The sequence below is a fragment of the Pseudophryne corroboree genome, chromosome 5, assembly GCF_028390025.1.
Source record: "Pseudophryne corroboree isolate aPseCor3 chromosome 5, aPseCor3.hap2, whole genome shotgun sequence".
NCBI classification, from domain to species: domain Eukaryota; kingdom Metazoa; phylum Chordata; class Amphibia; order Anura; family Myobatrachidae; genus Pseudophryne; species Pseudophryne corroboree.
The window spans coordinates 283435596-283451991 of record NC_086448.1 but is presented as its reverse complement, the minus strand read 5'-3'; the positions used below and the strand labels follow the sequence as shown (position 1 = coordinate 283451991).

Sequence of the window (16396 nt, the reverse complement as noted above, 5' to 3'; positions counted from 1 at the left end):
TGGTTATGCTGACTTGTGAAATGGATGCGCTTATTAAAACTCCCAGAGATTTCACTTTGTAGCCATCATAGGGCCTAATTCAGACTTGATCTCCATGTGCACTGCAGGGGGAGGGGGGGGGGGGGAGGGATATAACATGTGCAGAGAGATTTAGATTTGGGTGGGGTGTGTTCAAACTGAAATCTAAATTGCAGTGTAAAAATAAAGAAGCCAGTAATTATCTTGCACAGAAACAATATAACCCACCCAAATCTAACTGTCTCTGCACATGTTTTATCCCCCCCACCCCCTCCCGCAATGCACATGGTTTTGCCCATTAGCTAACAAATTTGCTGCTGCAATCAGGTCTGCATTAGGCCCATGGTTATGATTAAAAAGCTCATCTAGGATCATCCTAAGGCAACTGTGATGTTTATGGAATAGTTACATAACTACCATTGTCTATTCCTCAATTTACACAATTGTTTCCCTTCCTTTCACTTATTTACTATGTTTACTATGTTTGTCCTTAAATACCTGTTGTATGACCTGTTCTACTTCACAAAATGTTTTATATGCTCCTTCTTCCGGATCTCCACAGTGGTCAATTATCTGAAACATACATCACAGCACATATATTTTAGTAGTCTGCTGGTTACATTAACAGCAAGTTTCATTTAAATAAAGATATATGTTACATAAAAAATACTTCTTCTAAATGGCCCATGGCTATGCAATGTTCACAGAAAGCCCCCTTAAAGTGAGGGCACAACTCTTTACCATATTCAGCAAGGCAGCACTAACAGACATAGGGGTAAATCTATGAGGGTGCCTTTTTTGCCATTTTAAACCCCTAAATTATATGTGGTTTAGGCGAAGTCCCAATTATAGAGTAAAAAATTCTTCCTTCCCAACAGTAACAGGCCGTGTTCCTTAGCATTAGTACTGAACACTTACGGGGGTTCTGAACAAAGTTTGCCAAGTAGCACTGGGACTTCCTGGCACTCCTGGACTGTGAGCACCATGGGAAGAAACTAAATAAGTGCACCAACAGATATGATAGCTAAAAATAGTGCCCCCTATTAATTTCTATGACTTATAATTCCCTCCTATTCAACATAGTAATTATTCACAAGGAGAACAGTTCCTAATTATTCATAATAATGAGTGCTCTCTTATTTCTAATAGTAATAGTACAGCCATATTCATAATAATTATAGTGGCTGTTTATTACTTATATTGCCCATTTATTACTGATATTAAATACTAGTTTTCATGTAGAACAATTGGGAGGAAGATATGTAGCCTGTCAGGATGGAAAGTGTCACTTTTGTAGAGATTTTCTGGTGGTTTTGACTTTATTAAATCCAACGATGTGAGAACTTGCTAAGAGAGGCAATTTAACCAAATAGATGCTTGCCACTTTTACCCCATATACTGTCTAATATGAATCATCTGGAAAATGTCCCCGATCATTGAAGCCCCACTTCATACCTTAGTTTTATTTGTTTTATTTGGATCATGCTCTATTAGCTGCTGTATGCAGTCTGAGCTGCTGTCGCCATCCTCAATTTTGTGATAAACAATCCGAGGCTTCGCCTCAGTATTCTTCAGGAATGCTTCCTTACAGTCCTCCCACAGAGAGCTACATTGTGAGTTAGAAACAATGTTATGGACAAATGTACACCAAGATAGGTTAGTTACACCAAGATAGGTTAGGTACAATTTTTTCCATGGGAATCTAATTTATAATATTGCTTGAAACATCTGCTATAATGACCAGTGTCAGCAGATCATAATTCAATAGTTTTCCTAAGCCTTATAAATAAATTGATTTTAAAACACAGAAGTACTTTTAACAACTTATTGAGTTTTGCAAAAACAAATCTTTTGCCGAAAAACATCAGTTGCAGTATATGCTCCACATTACATTAATATACTTTTTAAAATAACAGAATTAAAAAGAAATTGTAATACAAATAATCATTAAAAAGCTATAGAAAGGGGGCGTGGCCTGGCGGCAGAGCTGAGCAGAAGTGCACTTAGGGAGCTCCTACGATCTATGCCCTAAAGTGCTCAATCCTTGATCCCTGGACGCCCCTGCACCGCTACTGTCACTGCCCATGGCAGTGGGAAGCCTGCGGAACTCACCCCAGGAGGTAGTACCGCCTGATATTGCATTTCAGAGCCACGGCCTACTCCCGATCCGGAAGCCGGGGGCTAGATTTCTCTCTCCTGGCCGGTGGCGAGCTCAGTGGCCGGATTGCGGACGCGATTGCGGAAACAGGAGCCCGGGAAGCTGCAAGCTACCAGCTGACAGCTGCCCCTATACCACCCCTAGGTCCTCTCCCCAACAGCCCTCACCTCCAAAGGTTTTTTACACCTTAATCAGAAGTGTTTCACTGGCCCAAAAGACAGAGGGTGGTGGCCATCTTTAAACTCCAGTGCAAGCTGTTCTCCAGACTCATAGCTGCAGAGCTGCCCTGTATGCTGGACCACTATACTAACTAACTGGGCTCCACTCTCAGACTACCTGCACGCTCCCCCACTGCTGGTGGTTCTCAAAGGCAAACAGGCACAGCCTTCTGCTGCACCTCTTCCTACCTCAATGGCATATACATAACTCTGCCCTACCAAGGTTACAAAGATCCTTAAGCTCTTCTATATACTCCCGCATCTCAACATGTGAATGCCCAGCTCTCCTTTTCACCGCCACTCATGTCTGACTAACTTACATGTAACTAACGTGACTGAGTAAACCTTTTTTTTTTTTTTCTACACCTGTTTTGTGACTGGAATCCTGCTGTGTTGATAGGCTATATATACATTTGTTTGAGCCCTTTTTGACGTCGAGATATGCCTACCAAAAAAAAACAAAGACCCAATCCCCTCCAAAATCTCCTTCCCCCCCCAGGTATCCCCTCCAAATATCTCCCTCACAGGGTACTCTCCCTCCGTCCACCAACCCAGACTCTGCTGTGTCGGACGTTTTGATGTCCACTTTCTCAGCCTCAGAAGTGGACTACGAATCAGACGTACCTCTGACTGTGAAGTGCCTTTGCCAAATTCTGTCAGCCTTCAAGTCGGAACTTTCTAAAGATCTAACATCAGCTGTCCGTGTGGTCAAGACCGAATTAGTTGCAATTGGCGACAGAACTGACCACCTAGAACGTAAGATGAAGGAACTTGTTGCCTCCCACAACGTCCTGATCTCCTCCCACGATCGTCAGCAGCGAGATATGGAACAGTTTAAGACAAAACTAGCGGATTTAGAGGACAGATCTCAACGCAATAATATCAAGATTAGAGGCATCCCCGACTCTGGGGTATATTCAATAAGAGTCGGAAACTGCCGTCTTGTCGGAAAGACGGCAGCTTCTGACTGGAATAGGTCAGAAGGGGTTTCGACCTATTCAATAGGGGCACATTTTTCCGACAAGTCGGGAAACCTGACTTGTCGGAATGCTGTTGGAAAGCAGATGGATCGGCGGAATACTAGCCGATCCACCTGCTGCTGTCGGAAACGGGGCCAAATCCGAAAGGTTTTGGCCCCCTTTCCAACAAACTCAATCCGACTTGAAAACAAGTCGGATTGAGGTGAGGAGACTGGGAACGCTGCGGCGGGCTACGAGGATGAGAGGTACCTTGATGGCCATCCCCCGGCCAGGCACCTCTCTCCCTGCAGTGCCTCCCCCGCCGCCGCAGACATCACCACCGCTGCCAGCTCCAGCCGCCGATAGCCACACTGCTCCCCCCCGCCGGCCGACTCATGCTGCTCCCCCCCGCCGGCCGCCTCGCGCTGCTCCCCCTGCCGGCCGCTGCTTCCCCGCCGGCCGCCGCACGCTGTTCCCCCCACTGCTGCTGTCAACGCACCCGGCAGCCGCTGACAGCAGCAGCAGGACAGGACACAGGGAACGCCCAAATCCGACAGCCGGATTTGGACGCTCTTTGAATAGGGGTTGTCGGGTCCATTCAGACAACTGCATGTGGGAATGGACCCGACTCTTATTGAATATACTGCTCTGTCTCCAATTCTGAACTGGAACCCTATGTCAGTGCCTTATTCAGAAAACTTCTCCCGGCTGCTGATGCCAAAGAACTCCTGGTTGATCGCATTCATCGTCTCCCTACACCCCGCACGGTTTCGTCCGCCCTGCCTAAAGACACTCTCCTCAGAGTTCATTTCTTTACCGTGCAAATTTTTCCTGCTCTCCCTCTCCCCTGCAGTAGTCATGCAGGTCCAATATACCGGACCGTTTTGGTTTCCCCCCTATGTCCTCCAGCTGATGCTACGCTTTCAGCTCTCCCCTTGTTTCCCCTCCCCCTCTATTCTAGATATTCACTATTTTACTGTCCAGCAAGATGATCTCGCCATAATCGGTTGCTATTCCTCTATACTAAAATACTTGAAAATCACTTCTGACCTATATTTTCAATGCCGAATCTCCTTTCTCTCAATGTTAATGGATTAAACTCCCTCAATAAACGTAGATTAGCCCTATCTTTTTTTCAAAAACAAAAGGCATATATTGTGGCATTACAGGAAACTAATTTTTCCTCTATTATCCCCCTCTCTTCAAAAACAATAATTTCCCTGTAGGATACCATGCAAATGGCCCGTTTAAGCGCAATGGTGTTGCTATATTGTTTAGTAAAGATGTTTCTTTTGTTCTTCACTCCTAAATCGCAGATAAAAGTGGTCGCTACCTGATCATTACAGGCCTCCTAAACGACAAACTCACAACCTTAGTGTGTCTTTATGCCCCCAATTCTAACCAAGTACCATTTCTTCGCAAACTGTTCCTCTTAATGCACAAATCTTTTAAAGGCTCCCAGGTTGTACTAGGTGACTATAATTTAGTTATAGACCCCAAGATTGACAAATCCTATCGCCCTTCTCATACCATCCCATCTTCCCTGACAGGTCCCTCCCTAGCCTTTCGCAACTTGCTTGCTGAATTTGACTTGTATGATATTTGGAGAACCCACAACCCTTCTGGTCGAGAATATACATTTTACTCCCCGGTTCACAACTCTTATTCTAGGATCAATTTGATCATATGTGATAAACGGTCTCTTCAAAAAACTAAAGATATTGATATCTTGCCAATTACCTGGTCTGACCATGCCCCTATTCTATGGAAATGGACTCTCACTTCTACCCAGACACTGTCCCGACTATGGCGTCTCTACCCCCACCTGCTAAAGAACCCCCTGTCCAAGAAAATTATCCTATATTCTATAAACTCCTATCTAGTCGTCAACTCCCCTCTAGATACGTCCACTATTAACAACTGGTGTGCTTTCAAAGTCACACGCGGGGCTGCCATTCAAGCTGGAGCCACTCTTAAAAAGCAAGCCGTCCGACTACAGTCTTATTTAGAGGCTAAGCTAAAGGACCTAGACTCTGAGAATGTGTCCAATCCCTCCAGAGCTTTCAAGAAAGAACTGTCAAGTGTTCGCAGCCAACTTCAGAAACTACTCCTAGCTCGCACGCAAGCGGCATTACATAGAAAGCGGCAAAAATTTTACCTATTAGGTAATAGATCAGGTAGAATGTTGGCCCTAAAGACATTCCGAATCATTTTGCACAATACTACTCTCAACTCTACAACTTAATATCTGACTCTTCCACTCCCCAACCCACTTCATCCTCTATTTCTTCTTTCCTAGACAAATTGACTTTACCTACTCTTACCCCGGAACAACTATCTGCACTTAATGCTCCCCCACAGAAATTCTTACGGCTATTAAGTCACTTCCCCAAGGCAAGGCGCCGGGCCCAGATGCTTTTGTCACTGATTTCCATGCCACATTCCGTGACCTATTATCTCCCTATTTGACTGACCTTTTTAATGAGTTCTCCAACCTAGGCACCCTCCCTACAAAACTGTTAGAAGCACGTATTGTAACCATCCCCAAACCTGGGAAAGACCCATCCTAGTGCCCTATTGCGTTGCTTAACTGGGACATTAAATTATATGCCAAACTAAAAGTTACCCGTATTAATACATTTCTTCCATTGCTAATACACCCGGACCAAACTGGCTTTGTTCCTGGGAGACAATCATCAGACAACACACGCAGAGTCTTTAATTTAATTGATTCCCTATCTAGAGACCAAGGTCTCCTCTTGCTGTCACTTGATGCTGAGAAAGCATTTGACAGACTGAACTGTTCTTATATGCGTGCAGTTCTTACTCGCTTTGGGTTTAAGGATCACATTCTATCGTCTATCTTATCTTTTGTATAGCTCTCCCATGGCCCGGGTGTTCAGTAATGGATTTTTGTCCGATCCATTCCCTCTTACAAATGGCACGAGGCAAGGATGTCCCTTATCCCCTTTAATATTTGTCTTATCAATTGAGCCTCTTGCCATCTCTATATGTAATGATCCAGATTTCTTAGGTCTGAGGATTGGTCCTTACTGTCACAAACTGAGCCTTTTTGCTGACGATGTCCTCTTTTCTGTCTCTGATCCCTCTGTTACTCTCCCTTCTCTTCATTTTATCCTTGACGCCTATAGTTTAGCTTCTTATTATAAACTTAATACCACAAAGACAGATGCCATGCCCATTAACCTAACCACCTACCTGTCTTCCCTTCAATCCTCTTACCCATAAAGACACAATAAAATATTTAGGAATCAACATTCCTACTACTACCTCCGCAGTTTTCACCTCTAATCTCTCCCCTCTTGTAGTGACGCTAGAGGCCTTATCAACCTCCTGGCTGTCGTACGATGTCTCCTGGCTGGGTTGCATGGCTGCATTTAAAATGTACCTTTTGCCTAAATTAATGTATTTGTTCCGCACAATTCCGTATATTTTTCCAAAAAAGGCCCTTCAGACTTGCTCCTCCATTTTAACAAAAATAGGATTTTGGTACTCACCGTTAAATCCTTTTCTCCTAGTTCGTAGAGAATGCTGGGGACTCCAAAAGAACCCATGGGGTATAGACGGGATCCGCAGGAGCTTGGGCACACTAAAAAGACTTAGACTGGGTGTGAACTGGCTCCTCCCTCTATGCCCCTCCTCCAGACCTCAGTTATAGGAACTGTGCCCAGGAGAGACGGACATTACAAGGAAAGATTTTTGTCTTAACTAAGGGCTACCAAATTACCAGCCCACACCATAAACATACCGTACAACCGGAATAACGCCAAACCAGATAACAGTATGCATAAAACTCCAGCAACCAGCTGCAACAAACCAATACACAAGTCGTGTGTAAACTAACTTAACCAGTAAGAAAATATATAATGCAAGTAATAGTCCGCACTGGGACGGGCGCCCAGCATCCTCTACGGACTAGGAGAAAAGGATTTAACGGTGAGTACCAAAATCCTATTTTCTCTTACGTCCTAGAGGATGCTGGGGACTCCAAAAGGACCATGGGGATTATACCAAAGCTCCAGAACGGGCGGGAGAGTGCGGTCGACTCTGCAGCGCCAACTGAGCAAACGCCAGGTCCTCATCGGCCAGGGTATCTAATTTATAGAATTTAGCAAAAGTGTTCGAACCCGACCAAGTAGCCGCACGGCAAAGCTGTAGCGCCGAAACACCTCGGGCAGCCGCCCAAGATGAGCCCACCTTTCTGGTAGAATGGGCTTTAACCGACTTCAGCACCGGCAACCCCACCGAAGAATGAGCCTGCTGGATCGTACTACAAATCCAGCGTGCAATAGTCTGTTTTGACGCGGGATGACCAACCTTGTTGGCCGCATACAAAACAAACAACGCTTCAGTTTTCCTAGTAACAGCTGTCCTAGAAACGTAAACTTTTAACGCTCTTACAACATCCAGAGATTTTGGAATCGCCACTTCTTCCGTAGCTACCGGAACCACAATAGGTTGGTTAATGTGAAATGACGAAACCACCTTCGGTAGAAATTGTTGACGAGTCCTCAATTCTGCCCTATCCGCATGAAAAATCAAGTACGGACTCTTATGAGATAAAGCTGCCAATTCCGATACTCGCCTGGCAGATGCCAGCGCCAAAAGCATAACTACCTTCCAAGTGAGAAATTTTAATTCAACCGTCCGCAAAGGTTCAACCCAGGAAGACATGAGGAACCGTAAGACGACATCAAGGTCCCATGGCGCTACAGGCGGTACAAATGGTGGATTGATATGCATTACACCCTTTACAAAAGTCTGAACCTCTGGGAGGGCAGCTAACTCTTTTTGAAAGAAAATAGACAAAGCTGAAATTTGCACTTTGATGGAACCCAATTTCAGGCCTGCATCTACACCCGCCTGTAAAGAGTGGAGAAAACGACCCAAGTGAAAATCCTCCGCAGGAGCCTTTTTAACCTCACACCAGGAAACATATTTCCTCCAGATACGGTGATAGTGTTTCGCCGTAACCTCTTTCCTAGCCTTAATGAGAGTTGGAATGACCTCCCTGGGAATACCCTTACGAGCTAAGATCTGGCACTCAACCTCAATGCCGTCAAACGCAGCCACGGTAAGTCCGGAAACATGCATGGACCCTGTAACAACAGATCCTCTCTTAGAGGAAGCGGCCAAGGATCTTCCACCAGTAAGTCCTGAAGATCCGGGTACCTTCTTGGCCAGTCTGGGACGACGAGAATCGCCTGAACCCTTGCTCGACGAATGATCCCCAGCACCTTTGGAATGAGAGGAAGAGGAGGGAACACATACACCGACTGGAAGACCCACAGAGACACCAGGGCGTCCACCGCCGTGGCTTGTGGGTCCCTTGACCTGGAACAATACCTCGGGAGCTTCTTGTTGAGCCGAGACGCCATCATGTCTATCAACGGAATTCCCCAGCGTCTTGTCACTTCTGCAAATACCTCTTGGTGCAGAGCCCACTCTCACGGATGGAGGTCGTGTCTGCTGATGAAATCCGCTTCCCAGTTGTCCACCCCCGGTAGGAAAACTGCTGACAGTGCGCTGACGTGTTGTTCCGCCCAGCGAAGTATCTTTGTGGCCTCCGCCATTGCTGCTCTGCTCCTCGTTCCGCCTTGCCGGTTTATATGGGCCACCGCTGTGATGTTGTCTGACTGTACCAGGACCGGTCGACCCTGAAGAAGACTTCTTGCTTGGAGCAGGCCGTTGTAAATGGCTCTTAACTCTAGAACATTTATGTGGAGACAGGCTTCCTGGAGCGACTATTTTCCCTGGAAATTACTTCCTTGGGTGACTGCGCCCCAGCCCCGGAGACTTGCATCTGTTGTCAGAAGTACCCAATCCTGGATACCGAATCGGCGTCCCCCCAGGAGGTGATGAGCTTGTAGCCACCACAGGAGAGTAATTCTGGCTCTGGGAGATAGACTTATCTTCCGGTGAATGTGTAGGTGAGACCCGGACCATTTGCTCAGCAAGTCCCACTGAAACACGCGGGCGTGAAATCTGCCGTATGGAATGGCTTCGTACGCAGCAACCATCTTCCCCAGAACCCGAGTACAATGATGGATCGACACACTCGTCGGCTTCAGAAGTTCTCTGACCATCGTCTGCAATTCCAGAGCCTTTTCTTTTGGAAGGAATACCTTCTGTAACTCTGTGTCCAGAATCATGCCCAGAAAAGGAAGCCGAGTGGTCGGAATCAACTGGGATTTCGGCAAATTGAGGAACCATCCGTGTTGTCGCAGAACCGATAGAGACAACTCTACACTTGTCAGCAATCGTTCCTTGGACCTCGCCTTTATCAGGAGATCGTCCAAGTACGGGATAATTGAAACCCCTTGTTTGCGAAGAACCATCATTTCCGCCATGACCTTGGTGAAAATCCTCGGAGCCGTGGAAAGCCCAAACGGCAACGTCTGAAATTGGTAATGAGAATCCTGTATCGCAAACCTGAGGAAAGCCTGATGCGGAGGATATATCGGCACATGTAAGTAGGCATCCTTTATGTCGACTGACGCCATAAAATCCCCCCCTCCAGGCTGGCAATCACCGCTCGAAGGGATTCCATCTTGAACCTGAAGACTTTCAAGTATGGATTGAGGGATTTTAGATTTAGAATTGGTCTGACCGAACCGTCCGGTTTCGGTACCACAAAGAGGCTCGAGTAGAACCCCTCCCCCCGCTGGGACGGAGGGACAGGGAACAATGACCCTCTGTAGACACAATTTTTGAATGGCCGCCCGGACCACCTCCCTGTCCGGAAGAACCACTGGTAATGTCGAAATGAAGAACCGGTGAGGGGGCATCTCCTGAAACTCCAGTTTGTATCCCTGAGACACTATTCCTAACACCCAAGGATCCAGGTCTGATTGAATCCAGACCTGGCTGAATACCTGAAGACGGCCCCCCACCGGTCCGGACTCCCCCAGGGAAGCCCCAGCGTCCTGCAGTGGACTTGGTAGCAGCCGGGGAGGACTTCTGGTCCTGTGCACCTGAGGTTGCAGGAATTTTTCTTCCCCGTCCTCTACCCTTTGAGGCGAGGAAAGACGAACCCTTTCCACATCTGTATTTATTGTGACGAAAGGACTGCATTTGCTGATGTGGTGCCTTCTTCTGTTGTGTGGGAACATAAGGAAGAAAAGAGGACTTACCCGCAGTCGCGGTCGAGACTAGGTCCGCCAGGCCGTCCCCAAACAAGACCGTACCTTTAAAGGGTAGAGCTTCCATAGACCTCTTGGAGTCGGCATCAGCATTCCATTGATGGATCCACAAAGCCCTCCTGGCAGATATCGACATGGCATTGGTCCTTGATCCCAAGAGACAGACGTCCCTTGCCGCGTCCTTCAGGTAATCTGCAGCATCCTTAATATAACCAAGAGTTAGAAGGACATTATCTTTATCAAGAGTATCCATGTCACTAGCTAAATTCTCCGCCCATTTAGCAATAGCACTACTCACCCATACCGATGCCACAGCAGGTCTGAGCAATGCACCCGTATTAGCGAAAATGGACTTCAGACACGTCTCCAACTTGCGATCCGCCGGATCCTTGAGAGCTGCTGTGTCAGGAGACGGAAGCGCCACCTTCTTAGACAAACGGGATAGAGCTTTATCAACGGTTGGAGATGTCTCCCATTTTTCCCTGTCATCAGAGGGAAAAGGATACGCCACAAAAATCCTCTTGGGAATCTGCCATTTCTTATCCGGCGATTCCCAAGCCTTTTCACAAAGAGTATTCATTTCATGAGAGGGGGGAAACTTTACCTCAGGTTTCTTCCCCTTGAATAAGCAAATCCTTGTTTCCTGCACCGCAGGTTCATCAGAAATCTGCAACACATCCTTTATAGCCATAATCATGTACTGAATACTCTTAACCAAACGTGGATGTAACGCCGCCTCAGTGAAATCGACCTCGGAATCAGAGTCCGTGTCGGTATCCGTATCCCCCACCTAAGTAAAAGGCCTCTTATGGGACTCGGATGGGGTCTGTACCTGAGATAAAGCCTCCTCCATAGATTTCTTCCACACCTGGGTCTGTGACTCAGACTTATCTAACCTCTTAGATAAAGAAGCTACATTGGAATTTATTGTAGTAAGGAGTGCTAGTAAATCAGGAGTCGGCTGCGTCGACAGTGCTAGCTCTAGCCCCGCATCCCCACCTCCTATAACCTCCTCTGGTGAATAACATTCAGGTTCCGACATGTCGACACGTAGTACCGACACCCACAACACCCAGAACTGTTCCAGCAAGGTGACAGGCCCACAATTCAGCCCAGAAGAGGAGACAGAGGGAGTATGCCAGCTCACACCCCAGCGCCTGTATTGGGACACAGAAGATTAAGTGTACCCAGCGCTGCCTTATAATTCACAACTGGTACCCCACAGCGGCTCCCCACTGGAGATGCCCCCTATACTTGCAGAAAACGTGGAGGTCCCGGCAGCATCTCTCCCTCGGTGCTGTGTAGGGAGAAAATGGCGCGCGAGTGAGTCGCGTACCGATGCTCCACCCCCTTCCCGGCGGCTTCGGCCCGCCAAATTTTAACATACAAAAAATGCCCGGCGGGGGTCTGTAATAAAGTGCCTCGGCACCTACGATCTTTTGCCGGCTCAGTAACCTCAGTAACATGCCCCCCAGGGCGCCCCCCCCAGCGCCCTGCACCTAGTGACAAGCGTTGGTGATGTGTGTGTGGGAGCATGGAGCACAGCGTTACCGCCGTGCTTTACCTTCCGTCACTGAAGTCTTCTGCCGTCCTGAAGTCTTCTGTTCTTCTCATACTCACCCGACTTCTGACTTCTGTGAGGGGGTGATGGCGTGGCTCCGGGAACAAGCAGCTAGGCGCACCAAGTGATCGAACCCTCTGGAGCTAATGGTGTCCAGTAGCCGAGAAGCAGAGCCTTGAAACTCACAGAAGTAGGTCTGCTTCTCTCCCCTCACTCCCACGCTGCAGGGAGCCTGTAGCCAGCAGGGCTCCCTGAAAATAAAAAACCTAACAAAAGTCTTTTCCCAGAGAAACTCAGGAGAGCTCCCCTAGTGTGCATCCAGTCACTCCTGTGCACAAAGTCTAACCGAGGTCTGGAGGAGGGGCATAGAGAGAGGAGCCAGTTCACACCCAGTCTTAAGTCTTTTTAGTGTGCCCAAGCTCCTGCGGATCCCGTCTATACCCCATGGTCCTTTTGGAGTCCCCAGCATCCTCTAGGACGTAAGAGAAATATGTTTGGTCCTCGAAACCTCCCACATTAGCACGCTCTAAAATGGTATTGCCAAGGGCACTAGGGGGACCACACTGAAATGCACATAAAACTAATTCATAGGGGTAAATTTACTAAGCTCCCGATTTTGACCGAGATGCCGTTTTTTCATCAAAGTGTCATCTCGGTAATTTACTAAGCAATAATCACGGCAGTGATGAGGGCATTCGTAATATTTTGAAGTCCAAGAAAAAAATCACGAATGAATACACCACCGGTCAAAACGCGGCTGTTTAAGTATGAATCTCGGTCATTTACTAAGAAGTGCACAGCAAAAAAAAAACAAACACTGCCGTGAAAAATTACAACTCGTAAAAAAGTGCTAAAAAAAAACAGACCTACTTTTTTTTTCCGTGATTGGATAGGCATGCAGGGATCCATGAGATCCGTGCATGTATATCAGTGGGAAGGGGTGGGAAAGTTGTTATTTTATTAAAAAAAATTGCGTGGGGTCCCCCCTCCTAAGCATAACCAGCCTCGGGCTCTTTGAGCCGATCCTGGTTGCAGAAATATGGGGAAAAAATGGACAGGGGTTCCCCCATATTTAAGCAACCAGCATCGGGCTCTGCGCCTGGTCCTGGTTCCAAAAATACGGGGGACAAAAAGAGTAGGGGTCCCCCGTATTTTTAAAACCAGCACCGGGCTCCACTAGCTGGACAGATAATGCCACAGCCGGGGGTCACTTTTATATAGTGCCCTGCGGCCGTGGCATCAAAAATCCAACTAGTCACTCCTGGCCGGGGTACCCTGGGGGAGTGGGGACCCCTTCAATCAAGGGGTCCCCCCCCCCAGCCACCCAAGGGCCAGGGGTGAAGCCCGAGGCTGTCCCCCCCCCCATCCAATGGGCTGCGGATGGGGAGGCTGATAGCCTTTTGTGATAATGAAAAGATATTGTTTTTAGTAGCAGTACTACAAGTCCCAGCAAGCCTCCCCCGCATGCTGGTACTTGGAGAACCACAAGTACCAGCATGCGGCGGAAAAACGGGCCCGCTGGTACCTGTAGTACTACTACTAAAAAAATACCCAAAAAAACACAAGACACACACACCGTGAAAGTATAATTTTATTACATACATACACACATACATACATACTTACCTTATGTTCCCACGCAGGTCGGTCCTCTTCTCCAGTAGAATCCAAGGGGTACCTGTTGAAGAAATTATACTCACGAGATCCAGGGGCCCAGGGTCCTCGGAGAAATCCTTTGTAATCCACGTACTTGAAAAAAAAAAAAAAACGCTTACCCGAGCCACGCACTAAAAGGGGACCCATGTTTGCACATGGATCCCCTTTTCCCGACTGCCAGAAAACCCACTCTGACTGATGTCTAAGTGGGTTTCCTCAGCCAATCAGGGAGCGCCACGTTGTAGCACTCTCCTGATCGGCTGTGTGCTTCTGTCCTAACTGACAGGCGGCACACGGCAGTGTTACAATGTAGCGCCTATGCGCTCCATTGTAACCAATGGTGGGAACTTTCTGCCCTGCGGTTGACCTAAAGTGACGTCACCGCTGAGCAGAAAGTTCCCACCATTGGTTACAATGGAGCGCATAGGCGCTACATTGTAACACTGCCGTGTGCCGCCTGTCAGTTAGGACAGAAGCACACAGCCGATCAGGAGAGTGCTACAACGTGGCGCTCCCTGATTGGCTGAGGAAACCCACTTAGACATCAGTCAGAGTGGGTTTTCTGGCAGTCGGGAAAAGGGGATCCATGTGCAAACATGGGTCCCCTTTTAGTGCGTGGCTCGGGTAAGCGTTTTTTTTTTCAAGTACGTGGATTACAAAGGATTTCTCCGAGGACCCTGGGCCCCTGGATCTCGTGAGTATAATTTCTTCAACAGGTACCCCTTGGATTCTACTGGAGAAGAGGACCGACCTGCGTGGGAACATAAGGTAAGTATGTATGTGTGTATGTATGTAATAAAATTATACTTTCACGGTGTGTGTGTCTTGTGTTTTTTTGGGTATTTTTTTAGTAGTAGTACTACAGGTACCAGCGGGCCCGTTTTTCCGCCGCATGCTGGTACTTGTGGTTCTCCAAGTACCAGCATGCGGGGGAGGCTTGCTGGGACTTGTAGTACTGCTACTAAAAACAATATCTTTTCATTATCACAAAAGGCTATCAGCCTCCCCATCCGCAGCCCATTGGATGGGGGGGGACAGCCTCGGGCTTCACCCCTGGCCCTTGGGTGGCTGGGGGGGGGACCCCTTGATTGAAGGGGTCCCCACTCCCCCAGGGTACCCCGGCCAGGAGTGACTAGTTGGATTTTTGATGCCACGGCCGCAGGGCACTATATAAAAGTGACCCCCGGCTGTGGCATTATCTGTCTAGCTAGTGGAGCCCGGTGCTGGTTTTAAAAATACGGGGGACCCCTACTCTTTTTGTCCCCCGTATTTTTGGGACCAGGACCAGGCGCAGAGCCCGATGCTGGTTGCTTAAATATGGGGGAACCCCTGTCATTTTTTTTCCCATATTTCGGCAACCAGGATCGGCTCAAAGAGCCCGAGGCTGGTTATGCTTAGGAGGGGGGACCCCACGCAATTTTTTTTTTTAATTTTACAGTGTTTAATTAAAAAAAAAAAAAAAATAGAACCCCAGCACGGATCACACAGATCCGGCCGAGATTAATTGTAAAAAAGTCGGCAGTGTTTTGCTAATCACTGCCGTAAAAAACACAAAAAAAACACGAATGACATCGACATCGGAAGAAAAGAAAAACCCGAATACGACAGCTTAGTAAATCCATCGTAACAAATTCAAAAAGTTGCAGTTTTACACTTTCGATGTCATTCGTGATTGAACTTTGACCTGAAACGGGAAATTACGAATCTTAGTAAATGTACCCCATAGATTGTATTTGACCCCAGAACGGTTACACACATTTTGGCCCTCATGTAGCAACAAATGTTGGAGACTCTGTGGTAATGTTGGTCATATCTATCACATGTTTTGGTCTTGTCCAGTGATCTCTAACTATTGGTCCGAAGTTTTTGTATTAATTAATAAAGTATTAGACCTAAATATCTCTCCAGAACCAACTTTGGCGCTACTCCACATTGTTCCCCCCTCTCCAGCAGATACGTCTTAGGCCATATCCTAATAGCTGCTCGAGCAAACCTTGCTCAGCTGTGGAAACAGCCTTCATCCCCGACGATTCTGAAAGTAATTCATAAAACGAACTACCATTTCCTTATGGAAACTGAATTCATCCCCTACTCAAACACTGCATCCTCTCCCTTAGAACACTGGTCCCAGTTGCACTTATTTGTGACTGAAGGCGAAGGATCACAATATTTCCCAAACGCATCACAAAGCGACCCACTCCAATTTAGTGTAAACGAGACCCCCTCATTGAGTACTCCTTCCTCTAATTAACTGAATGGCATTTTATCCATTTTGGACTTGGGTATTTTCCTTTCCCCTTCTTATTGACTTTACTATGATGTCTGTTTGTTTTCTTTGGACACAATTGTGTATCTGTACCGCTATTTACTGTATCTCTTTATAAGATATTCATTTTCACATTACCAATACTTCGCACCAGCTATCTAGACTACATTTTGTTTTCCATGTGATTCCCTTACTATCAGTGCTTCCCTTACTATTATTACAGTGAATGTACCTGTATCTGGATATTTTTCCCCCATGTACCCCCCCTCCCACTCCCCAGTGTCCCCTAATGTCCCCCCTCTTTTCTTTTCTGTAACCCATAAAAATTGATTTTTTTCTCTCCTAATAAATAAACTATTGATGAAAAAAAAATTAATTGTAAAAAGCTATAGAAATA

General features: G+C 47.0%; 1 protein-coding gene across 2 annotated transcripts in view; it reads right to left on the bottom strand.

Annotated features, from left to right (window-relative positions):
• NPHP3 (nephrocystin 3) overlaps positions 1–16396 on the bottom strand; it is a 303001-nt gene that overhangs the window by 166272 nt on the left and 120333 nt on the right. For both annotated transcript variants that reach the window (XM_063922378.1, XM_063922379.1), the window contains 2 exons: positions 1474–1624; positions 517–591 (listed from right to left, as the gene is read on the bottom strand). In XM_063922378.1, coding sequence (XP_063778448.1) covers positions 517–591; positions 1474–1624 — 226 coding nt within the window. The remainder of the gene's footprint in view (positions 1–516; positions 592–1473; positions 1625–16396) is intronic.